Source organism: Bombina bombina, chromosome 4, assembly GCF_027579735.1.
Source record: "Bombina bombina isolate aBomBom1 chromosome 4, aBomBom1.pri, whole genome shotgun sequence".
Classification (NCBI taxonomy): domain Eukaryota; kingdom Metazoa; phylum Chordata; class Amphibia; order Anura; family Bombinatoridae; genus Bombina; species Bombina bombina.
Genome location: NC_069502.1, coordinates 993974832 through 993987327, shown reverse-complemented (window position 1 = coordinate 993987327; position 12496 = coordinate 993974832). Strand labels below are relative to the sequence as shown.

At 41.0% G+C, this 12496-nt stretch overlaps 1 protein-coding gene across 1 annotated transcript in view; it reads left to right on the top strand.

Moving 5' to 3' along the window:
- XPO1 (exportin 1) overlaps positions 1-12496 on the top strand; it is a 443161-nt gene that overhangs the window by 407452 nt on the left and 23213 nt on the right. Inside the window, exons 18-21 of the mRNA XM_053712052.1 lie at positions 1114-1297; positions 1388-1494; positions 1818-2012; positions 2100-2268. Coding sequence (XP_053568027.1) covers positions 1114-1297; positions 1388-1494; positions 1818-2012; positions 2100-2268 — 655 coding nt within the window. The remainder of the gene's footprint in view (positions 1-1113; positions 1298-1387; positions 1495-1817; positions 2013-2099; positions 2269-12496) is intronic.

Sequence of the window (12496 nt, the reverse complement as noted above, 5' to 3'; positions counted from 1 at the left end):
GGCTTCTCTCTCTGGTTTGTCCTTGAATCTTCGGGAAGTTTAGGGAGGTTCTTTCGGACCTTCTTATTTGATTCTGCCCTTCTTTCAGTTAGGGAGTTTGTTTCCCTTGCCATTGTTCATGGAAAAAAATGTCTTGTATGCTTCTAGAGAGTGGGACTTGGGTCTCCTCTCATGGGCTTTTGTGCTCTGTGGGGTCCAGAATTTAGAGTGATCTCTAACTTATGGTTCTAATTGTTGGGTAGTTACCTTGTCCTCTTTCCATATTTTTGTGCTTCCTGCTTCTTTTGAAGTAGTTTGTGTTTAGCGGGAATCTGGGTTGTGTCAGGCTGTGGTGCCATAAGAATGGGCTGCCTTTTTGTTCCCTCTTGTCTGCATTCAGTGTCCTCTATAAACTTGGGTATTGATTTCCCAAAAGTAATGAATGCAGCTGTGGACTCTCCCCGTTTTAAGAAGAAAAACTTAATTATGCTTACCTGATAATTTTCTTTTCTTCTGTACGGGGAGTCCACAGCTCCCTGCCCATTTTTTTTTTTTTTTTTTTTTTTCTGTGGGCAGCCTTAAATTCATTTTATTTGTTCTTGTGGCACTTTTTTCCTTGGCAGAATGACTGGGGGATGAGGGAAGTGGGGGGAGGTATTTAAGCTTTTGGCTGGGGTGTCTTTGCCTCCTGGTGGCCCAGGTTCTGTATTTCCCAAAAGTAATGAATACAGCTGTGGACTCTCCCCGTACAGAAGAAAAGCAAATTTTCAGGTAAGCATAATTTAAGTTTTTTGGGGGGTTTCATGTCCCTTAATAATACAGTTTAATTGCATAATCCATAATACTCTGTATTTCAAATTATCAGATTTTTTTTTTATGAGAAATTTCAAAGATTGCTTTTTCCCCCTGTATCAAGTGACATCCATCAGCTAATTTCAGACTGATACGTATATACTGTGGACTCTTGCACATGGTCAGTAGGAGCTGGTTTCTCAGGGTGCATACTGCAGAAAAATTACTAATTGGCGTACATTGGAAAGTTGTTTGAAATTGTATGCTCAATCACAATCATGAACATTTTTATTTTGACTTTTAGTGTCCCTTTAAGGTTTTCAACATTGGTTGTTTTTGCAGAACGTTGATATACTGAAAGATCCAGAAACCGTTAAACAGCTTGGCAGCATTTTGAAAACAAATGTAAGAGCATGTAAAGCAGTTGGTCATCCCTTTGTTATTCAGCTCGGAAGAATTTATTTGGACATGCTAAATGTGTACAAGTGCTTAAGTGAGAATATTTCTGCAGCAATTCAGGCAAATGGTTAGTTGGTGTTAATATTGTAAAACAATATTGATAATCGTGTATTGGGGTTAAAAATAGATAAACTATAATGTTTATGCATTATTACAGGGGAAATGGTTACAAAGCAACCGTTGATAAGAAGTATGAGAACTGTAAAAAGGGAAACTTTAAAACTAATATCTGGTTGGGTGAGCAGGTCGAACGATCCTCAAATGGTAAGTAATCGTTTTTGTTTGTTTAATCTTGTTTTACACCTTGACGTTTTTAGTATATGATAAAGTGATTGTAGAAGATTTATATTTATAATCTTGAAAATAGTTCCTATTAGATTTAATTCCTTACCGTGTGTGTTTTTTTTAGTTTTTTTTTTAAACATTTTCTAAATACTTACACTTTATTATTATTATTATCAGGTATTTGTAGAGCGCCAACAGATTCCGCAGAGCTGAACACTTTATATAAGATGTATGAAAATAGAGAGATATAGATAGATACACGCACCTTTGTAATATTAATTTTAATGTTAATATTTTAATAGGTTGCTGAAAACTTTGTTCCCCCTCTTTTGGATGCTGTTTTAATTGATTATCAAAGAAATGTTCCAGCTGCCCGAGAACCTGAAGTGCTTAGCACCATGGCAACGATCGTAAACAAGCTAGGAGGACATATAACTGCAGAAATACCTCAAATATTTGATGCTGTTTTTGAATGCACATTAAACATGATAAATAAGGTATGTAATTGTATATTCATGTCATGCACAAAATTATAGAATAAACTGAATTGTTTCTTATAACTTTTTTTTTTATATGCTCATTAGGATTTTGAAGAGTATCCTGAACACAGGACAAACTTCTTTTTGCTTCTTCAAGCTGTAAATTCACATTGTTTTCCTGCTTTTTTGGCTATCCCACCGGCTCAGTTTAAATTAGTTTTGGATTCTATAATATGGGCCTTCAAACACACAATGCGAAATGTTGCAGACACAGGTAAGTTATTTCTTCTAGCTGTATATATTCTTCTAAAAATAAACACATTGCATATATTCAAATGTATGTTTGAGTTGAAATTTAGTTAAATTCTCCCATTTTTTGTGATGTTTTAACTTATTCTACGCCTCTTATATGAGGCTTATAAAGGTACATGATACGGTTTTAAATTGAATAAATATTTTATTTCACGTGTGCAGGTCTGGACTGGCCTTTAGGCACACCGTGCAAATTCCAGGTGGGCTTACTAGTTATAATAACCCAGCCCACCAGTCGATTTTAAGACTTGTAGCTAATCACTGGGGCACTGAACCAGCACATCTGTTTTTCTTAACGCATTTCTTTCAAATTATTTTGGCCACCTCCAGTAAACAGACTGCTTGCGAGCAATATAATTTTAAAGAAATATCTTCAGTAGAAAATGGGAGGGGGGCGGTGATAGAGGGCAGTTCATCATGTAGGAGCTGGCATGCCCCATGGTCACTACTGCACAAATAAATCGGTGTAAACCATATCGTGTCAAGATGTAGGAGGGGCTCTGCTTCTGGACCCCATTTATTGTGGCAGAAAATATTAGAGGTGGATTAAAAAAGCAAGTGCGTGTGTGCGCCAAGGGGAGTGTTTTTTCTTATCCTCAAACCTAAAGGGCTTGAATACATGTATACACATTTCTATGTATATCTGGTTTGTATGAGTTTATATACGTTATATTTCTTTCATGTAATTAGCGAAAGTCCATGAGCTAGTGACGTATGGGATATACATTCCTACCAGGAGGGGCAAAGTTTCCCAAACCTTAAAATGCCTATAAATACACCCCTCACCACACCCACAAATCAGTTTTACAAACTTTGCCTCCTATGGAGGTGGTGAAGTAAGTTTGTGCTAGATTCTACGTTGATATGCGCTCCGCAGCAGGTTGGAGCCCGGTTTTCCTCTCAGCGTGCAGTGAATGTCAGAGGGATGTGAGGAGAGTATTGCCTATTTGAATGCAATGATCTCCTTCTACGGGGTCTATTTCATAGGTTCTCTGTTATCGGTCGTAGAGATTCATCTCTTACCTCCCTTTTCAGATCGACGATATACTCTTTTATATATATATATATATATATATATATATATATACCATTACCTCTGCTGATTTTCGTTTCAGTACTGGTTTGGCTTTCTACAACATGTTGATGAGTGTCTTGGGGTAAGTAAGTAAGCTTATTTTCTGTGACACTCTAAGCTATGGTTGGGCACTTTTTTATAAAGTTCTAAATATATGTATTCAAACATTTATTTGCCTTGACTCAGGATGTTCAACATTCCTTATTTTCAGACAGTCAGTTTCATATTTGGGATAATGCATTTGAATCAATCATTTCTTCTGTTAAGTGTGATCAGTCCACGGGTCATCATTACTTCTGGGATATTACTCCTCCCCAACAGGAAGTGCAAGAGGATTCACCCAGCAGAGCTGCATATAGCTCCTCCCCTCTACGTCACCCCCAGTCATTCTCTTGCACCCAACGACTAGATAGGATGTCTGAGAGGACTATGGTGATTTTATTTAGTTTTATTTCTTCAATCAAAAGTTTGTTATTTTTTAATAGCACCGGAGTGTGTTATTCCTTCTCTGGTGGAGTTTGAAGAAGAATCTACCAGAGTTTTTACTATGATTTTAGCCGGAGTTGTTAAGATCATATTGCTGTTTCTCGGCCATCTGAGGAGAGGTAAACTTCAGATCAGGGGACAGCGGGCAGTTTAATCTGCAAAGAGGTATGTAGCAGTTTTTATTTTCTGACAATGGAATTGATGAGAAAATCCTGCCATACCGACATAATATCATGTATGTATATTTAACATTTGAGTATTCTGGGGAATGGTACTTCACTGGAATTACACTGTGTATATAAGACTTTAGCCTAATTGCAAAGCAACAGGTTTTTTAATAACTCTTAATTTATGTTAAACGTTTTTGCTGGAATGTAAAATCGTTTTCATTTTCTGAGGTACTGGGTGAATGAAATGTTTGGGCACTATTTTTTCCACTTGGCAGTTGCTTGATCTAATTATGACAGTTTACTGATCTCTCTCACTGTTGTGTGTGAGGGGGAGGGACCTTTTTTTGGCGCTTTTGCTACGCATCAAAAATTTCAGTCAGAAGCTCATTGTTTTTCCCTGCATGTTCCGGTTTATCTCTACAGAACTCAGGGGTCTTCAAAGCTTGTTTGAGGGAAGTAATCTAACAGAGCTGTGAGATTATAGTTGACTGTGATAAAAAAACGTTTATTCTTTAACTTTTTTATGCCATCAGGGTTAGTTTTTCTTTGCTAATGGGAACAAACCTTGGCTAAATTGTGTTTCTCCAACATAGGTGTGTCCGGTCCACGGCGTCATCCTTACTTGTGGGATATTCTCTTCCCCAACAGGAAATGGCAAAGAGCCCAGCAAAGCTGGTCACATGATCCCTCCTAGGCTCCGCCTACCCCAGTCATTCTCTTTGCCGTTGTACAGGCAACATCTCCACGGAGATGGCTTAGAGTTTTTTGGTGTTTAACTGTAGTTTTTATTATTCAATCAAGAGTTTGTTATTTTAAAATAGTGCTGGTATGTACTATTTACTCTGAAACAGAAAAGAGATGAAGATTTCTGTTTGTAAGAGGAAAATGATTTTAGCAACCGTTACTAAAATCGATGGCTGTTTCCACACAGGACTGTTGAGAGGAATTAACTTCAGTTGGGGGAAACAGTGAGCAGACTTTTGCTGCTTGAGGTATGACACATTTCTAACAAGACGATGTAATGCTGGAAGCTGTCATTTTCCCTATGGGATCCGGTAAGCCATTTTTATTACATAAGGAAAAAAAGGGCTTCACAAGGGCTTTTAAGACTGTAGACATTTTCTGGGCTAAAACGATTGATATATAAACATATTTTATACTTCATAGCTTTGAGGACTTATTTTATTCTTGGGAATTATGTAAAATAACCGGCAGGCACTGTATTGGACACCTTATCCTCTAGGGGCTTTCCCTAATCATAGGCAGAGCCTCATTTTCGCGCCTCTATTGTGCACTTGTTTTTAGGAAGCATGACATGCAGATGCATGTGTGAGGAGCTCTGATACACAGAAAAGACTTTCTGAAGGCGTCATTTGGTATCGTATTCCCCTTTGGGCTTGGTTGGGTCTCAGCAAAGCAGATACCAGGGACTGTAAAGGGGTTAAATATAAAAACGGCTCCGGTTCCGTTATTTTAAGAGTTAAAGCTTTCAAATTTGGTGTGCAATACTTTTAAGGCTTTAAGACACTGTGGTGAAATTTTGGTGAATTTTGAACAATTCCTTAATACTTTTTCACATTTGCAGTAATAAAGTGTGTTCAGTTTAAAATTTAAAGTGACAGTAACGGTTTTATTTTAAAACGTTTTTTGTACTTTGTTATCAAGTTTATGCCTGTTTAACATGTCTGAACTACCAGATAGACTGTGTTCTGTATGTGGGGAAGCCAAGGTTCCTTCTCATTTAAATAGATGTGATTTATGTGACACAAAATTTAGAGAAAATGATGCCCAAGATGATTCCTCAAGTGAGGGGAGTAAGCATGGTACTGCATCATCCCCTCCTTCGTCTACACCAGTCTTGCCCACACAGGAGGCCCCTAGTACATCTAGTGCGCCAATACTCCTTGCTATGCAACAATTAACGGCTGTAATGGATAATTCTATCAAAAACATTTTAGCCAAAATGCCCACTTATCAGCGAAAGCGCGACTGCTCTGTTTTAGAAAATACTGAAGAGCATGAGGACGCTGATGATATTGGTTCTGAAGTGCCCCTACACCAGTCTGAGGGGGCCAGGGAGGTTTTGTCTGAGGGAGAAATTTCAGATTCAGGGAAAATTTCTCAACAAGCTGAACCTGATGTGATTACATTTAAATTTAAATTGGAACATCTCCGCGCCCTGCTTAAGGAGGTGTTATCTACTCTGGATGATTGTGAGAATTTGGTCATTCCAGAGAAATTATGTAAAATGGACAAGTTCCTAGAGGTCCCGGGGCCCCCCGAAGCTTTTCCTATACCCAAGCGGGTGGCGGACATTGTAAATAAAGAATGGGAAAGGCCCGGCATACCCTTCGTCCCTCCCCCTATATTTAAGAAATTGTTTCCTATGGTCGACCCCAGAAAGGACTTATGGCAGACAGTCCCCAAGGTCGAGGGGGCGGTTTCTACTCTAAACAAACGCACCACTATACCCATAGAAGATAGTTGTGCTTTCAAAGATCCTATGGATAAAAAATTAGAGGGTTTGCTTAAAAAGATGTTTGTTCAGCAAGGTTACCTTCTACAACCAATTTCATGCATTGTTCCTGTCACTACAGCAGCGTGTTTCTGCTTCGATGAACTAGAAAAGGCGCTCAATAAAGATTCTTCTTATGAGGAGATTTTGGACAGAATTCATGCTCTCAAATTGGCTAACTCTTTCACCCTAGACGCCACTTTGCAATTGGCTAGATTAGCGGCGAAAAATTCTGGGTTTGCTATTGTGGCGCGCAGAGCACTTTGGCTAAAATCTTGGTCAGCGGATGCGTCTTCCAAGAACAAATTGCTTAACATTCCTTTCAAGGGGAAAACGCTGTTTGGCCCTGACTTGAAAGAGATTATTTCTGATATCACTGGGGGCAAGGGCCACGCCCTTCCTCAGGATAGGTCTTTCAAGGCCAAAAATAAACCTAATTTTCGTCCCTTTCGCAGAAACGGACCAGCCCCAAGTGCTGCGTCCTCTAAGCAAGAGGGTAATACTTCTCAAGCCAAGCCAGCCTGGAGGCCAATGCAAGGCTGGAACAAAGGAAAGCAGGCCAAGAAACCTGCTACCAAGACAGCATGAGATGTTGGCCCCCGATCCGGGACCGGATCTGGTGGGGGGCAGACTCTCTCTCTTCGCTCAGGCTTGGGCAAAAGATGTTCTGGATCCTTGGGCGCTAGAAATAGTCTCCCAAGGTTATCTTCTGGAATTCAAGGGGCTTCCCCCAAGGGGGAGGTTCCACAGGTCTCAATTGTCTTCAGACCACATAAAAAAACAGGCATTCTTACATTGTGTAGAAGACCTGTTAAAAATGGGAGTGATTCATCCTGTTCCATTAGGAGAACAAGGGATGGGGTTCTACTCCAATCTGTTCGTAGTTTCCAAAAAAGAGGGAACATTCAGACCAATCTTAGATCTCAAGATCCTAAACAAGTTTCTCAAGGTTCCATCGTTCAAAATGGAAACCATTCGAACAATTCTTCCTTCCATCCAGGAAGGTCAATTCATGACCACGGTGGATTTAAAGGATGCGTATCTACATATTCCTATCCACAAGGAACATCATCGGTTCCTAAGGTTCGCATTCCTGGACAAGCATTACCAGTTTGTGGCACTTCCGTTCGGATTAGCCACTGCTCCAAGAATTTTCACAAAGGTACTAGGGTCCCTTCTAGCGGTGCTAAGACCAAGGGGCATTGCAGTAGTACCTTACTTGGACGACATTCTGATTCAAGCGTCGTCCCTTCCACAAGCAAAGGCTCACACGGACATTGTCCTGGCCTTTCTCAGATCTCACGGGTGGAAAGTGAACGTAGAAAAAAGTTCTCTATCTCCGTCAACAAGGGTTCCCTTCTTGGGAACAATAATAGACTCCTTAGAAATGAGGATTTTTCTGACAGAGGCCAGAAAATCAAAACTTCTAAACTCTTGTCAAGTACTTCATTCTGTTCCTCTTCCTTCCATAGCGCAGTGCATGGAAGTAATAGGTTTGATGGTAGCGGCAATGGACATAGTTCCTTTTGCGCGAATTCATCTAAGACCATTACAACTGTGCATGCTCAGTCAGTGGAATGGGGATTATACAGACTTGTCTCCGACGATACAAGTAGATCAGAGGACCAGAGATTCACTCCGTTGGTGGCTGTCCCTGGACAACCTGTCACAGGGGATGAGCTTCCGCAGACCAGAGTGGGTCATTGTCACGACCGACGCCAGTCTGGTGGGCTGGGGCGCGGTCTGGGGACCCCTGAAAGCTCAGGGTCTTTGGTCTCGGGAAGAATCTCTTCTCCCGATAAATATTCTGGAACTGAGAGCGATATTCAATGCTCTCAAGGCTTGGCCTCAGCTAGCAAAGGCCAAATTCATACGGTTTCAACAACATGACTGTAGCGTACATCAACCATCAGGGGGGAACAAGGAGTTCCCTGGCGATGGAAGAAGTGACCAAAATCATTCAATGGGCGGAGACTCACTCCTGCCACTTGTCTGCAATCCACATCCCAGGAGTGGAAAATTGGGAAGCGGATTTTCTGAGTCGTCAGACATTTCATCCGGGGGAGTGGGAACTCCATCCGGAAATCTTTGCCCAAATTACTCAGTTGTGGGGCATTCCAGACATGGATCTGATGGCCTCTCGTCAGAACTTCAAGGTTCCTTGCTACGGGTCCAGATCCAGGGATCCCAAGGCGACTCTAGTAGATGCACTAGTAGCACCTTGGACCTTCAAACTAGCTTATGTATTCCCGCCGTTTCCTCTCATCCCCAGGCTGGTAGCCAGGATCAATCAGGAGAGGGCATCGGTGATCTTGATAGCTCCTGCGTGGCCACGCAGGACTTGGTATGCAGACCTGGTGAATATGTCATCGGCTCCACCATGGAAGCTACCTTTGAGACGGGACCTTCTTGTTCAAGGTCCGTTCGAACATCCGAATCTGGTCTCACTCCAACTGACTGCCTGGAGATTGAACGCTTGATCTTATCAAAGCGAGGGTTCTCAGATTCTGTCATTGATACTCTTGTTCAGGCCAGAAAGCCTGTAACTAGAAAAATCTACCACAAAATATGGAAAAAATATATCTGTTGGTGTGAATCTAAAGGATTCCCTTGGGACAAGATAAAAATTCCTAAGATTCTATCCTTTCTTCAAGAAGGTTTGGAGAAAGGATTATCTGCAAGTTCTTTGAAGGGACAGATTTCTGCCTTATCTGTGTTACTTCACAAAAAGCTGGCAGCTGTGCCAGATGTTCAAGCCTTTGTTCAGGCTCTGGTTAGAATCAAGCCTGTTTACAAACCTTTGACTCCTCCTTGGAGTCTCAATTTAGTTCTTTCAGTTCTTCAGGGTGTTCCGTTTGAACCCTTACATTCCGTTGATATTAAGTTATTATCTTGGAAAGTTTTGTTTTTGGTTGCAATTTCTTCTGCTAGAAGAGTTTCAGAATTATCTGCTCTGCAGTGTTCTCCCCCTTATCTGGTGTTCCATGCAGATAAGGTGGTTTTGCGTACTAAACCTGGTTTTCTTCCGAAAGTTGTTTCTAACAAAAACATTAACCAGGAGATAGTCGTGCCTTCTTTGTGTCCGAATCCAGTTTCAAAGAAGGAACGTTTGTTGCACAATTTGGATGTAGTTCGTGCTTTAAAATTCTATTTAGATGCTACAAAGGATTTTAGACAAACATCTTCCTTGTTTGTTGTTTATTCTGGTAAAAGGAGAGGTCAAAAAGCAACTTCTACCTCTCTCTCCTTTTGGCTTAAAAGCATCATCAGATTGGCTTACGAGACTGCCGGACGGCAGCCTCCTGAAAGAATCACAGCTCATTCCACTAGGGCTGTGGCTTCCACATGGGCCTTCAAGAACGAGGCTTCTGTTGATCAGATATGTAAGGCAGCGACTTGGTCTTCACTGCACACTTTTACTAAATTTTACAAATTTGATACTTTTGCTTCTTCTGAGGCTATTTTTGGGAGAAAGGTTTTGCAAGCCGTGGTGCCTTCCATCTAGGTGACCTGATTTGCTCCCTCCCTTCATCCGTGTCCTAAAGCTTTGGTATTGGTTCCCACAAGTAAGGATGACGCCGTGGACCGGACACACCTATGTTGGAGAAAACAGAATTTATGTTTACCTGATAAATTACTTTCTCCAACGGTGTGTCCGGACCACGGCCCGCCCTGGTTTTTTAATCAGGTCCGATAATTTATTTTCTTTAACTACAGTCACCACGGTATCATATGATTTCTCCTATGCAAATATTCCTCCTTTACGTCGGTCGAATGACGGGAAGGCGGAGCCTAGGAGGGATCATGTGACCAGCTTTGCTGGGCTCTTTGCCATTTCCTGTTGGGGAAGAGAATATCCCACAAGTAAGGATGACGCCGTGGACCGGACACACCGTTGGAGAAAGTAATTTATCAGGTAAACATAAATTCTGTTTTTTTATGCTTTCGCACTTTTTTCTTATCACCCCACTTCTTGGCTATTCGTTAAACTGATTTGTGGGTGTGGTGAGGGGTGTATTTATAGGCATTTTAAGGTTTGGGAAACTTTGCCCCCTCCTGGTAGGAATGTATATCCCATACGTCACTAGCTCATGGACTCTTGCTAATATTAAAGAAATGAATTTATCAGGTAAGTTTTTACATAAATTATGTTTTTTACCAGTATCTGCATGCTCTTAAGACTAAACAGTGTAAATTCCTTCAAAAATCCCCAAAAAACTGCATTAACAGAAGAGGTGTGTGTGTAAATATATATATATAATAAAAAAAACTAAACACATAATAAATCAGCGTTACAAAATAAACTCTATGTTGATATTATCAAACTGATGCAATTGTATTATTGAACCAGACAATAATACATGCAATATAATATAGGATGCTTGGCTGTGTCCCCTGTGCCAAAAACAATCTTTGGGCAGTTCTGGCAATTAAGTCCCACTTCCACAGGTGGTAATTAGGATTGCAGCTTTACATATACTAGTGGGTTTCAACATGATTTGGAGTTGCTCTTTCTTCCTATTTGTTTTACGTAAAAGTATTAATAAAAAGCGCATAACACAGGGGGCGTGTCCAAGCAGCGGCACTGAGTTGCCGTATTATTCCAGTGCTCCAGAGAAATAGCAATCCGACGATTGTTATACTATCACAGCATCTATAAGAATTGCGACTGGCTTTGCAATCATCAACAGCTACTACCTTCTACTAGTTAATTTGCTGTATTTATGACCTAGGAGACGGACTAGGACTAAGGCCTCCCCCGGATACCGGGGTATTTGGCCAGAGCTGATTGCGTCCAGAATCTATTCCGCCACCATAAGATTCCTCAAACCTTCACAACCATTAAATACCTGCACAATTGGCAGTACAGAAAGCGACAACACAGCAATAATCTGCAGCTATGTGGTTCGACAGATCTTCCGATGAAACAGACTTTCACTTTGCAAAGCTGGAGGCCATGCTGCAGGCCTTGATGGACAAGACTACCTTCCGCTAACCTACCTAGAATGGCGCCCATAGAGGAGATAAGCAGACCCCTGTTCACAATACTAAAAGCAGCCACAGCAACCTTCATAATAGATGAGCGGGTTGTATTGTCTTTTACGCTATCGATCCCAGAAAACAGCAACTAAACATATTGCTGAGACAGAGCTGCAGCTTGGGATGGCGTTGCCGCTTTGGGAGTTTGGGTGGGGGGGGACTGCTGGAGCTCAACTGGTCTCATGATGCCAGATCTCCCGGCATGTATCATCATGATGCCAGATCTCCCGGCATGTATCATCATGCCGATCATTAAAATTTAGACCCCATCCAGCGGGACAGTTCAGTCAGCATGTCGATAGATCGCCAAGGGAGTCAGTGTTCACAAACTTTGCCACCAAATTACATTATTAAGACACTTCTGTTGGAAAATATGACTATTTTAGAAAGGTACTGTAACAATGTCTTATATATAATCAAACTAAATGGTTCACACATGCGTAACTCCCTATAGCAAAATAAAGCAGACGCTATAATCACAGGGCGGGAACTTCAGGCTACTTTATACAACAGTATTTAACAGTAGGTTATACTATCTTTATAGTTTTCCACACCTAAACCAAACAATGGGCAATCCGGTAACTTACAAAAGTCTTATCAATAGTCAAAACAGAGCATACACTATGTATATGTGTTTGGTTTCTCCTTGCGCCGCCCGCGGCAGAGGTGGCGGGGGGATTGGCATATTCACGTTTAGTAAAGATACTGCTTCTGTATTGACATAAGGATTTGCTATATCTATCTTTTGAGGTTTAGCCCTGGATAATTGAAGTTTAAAACAAACATCGGATACCCCTATTAACAAAGCCTAATCCGCATATGACAACAAAGGTTTGGTTGTACTTTAAAGGGACAGTATACACTCATTTTCATATAACTGCATGTAATAGACACTACTATAAAG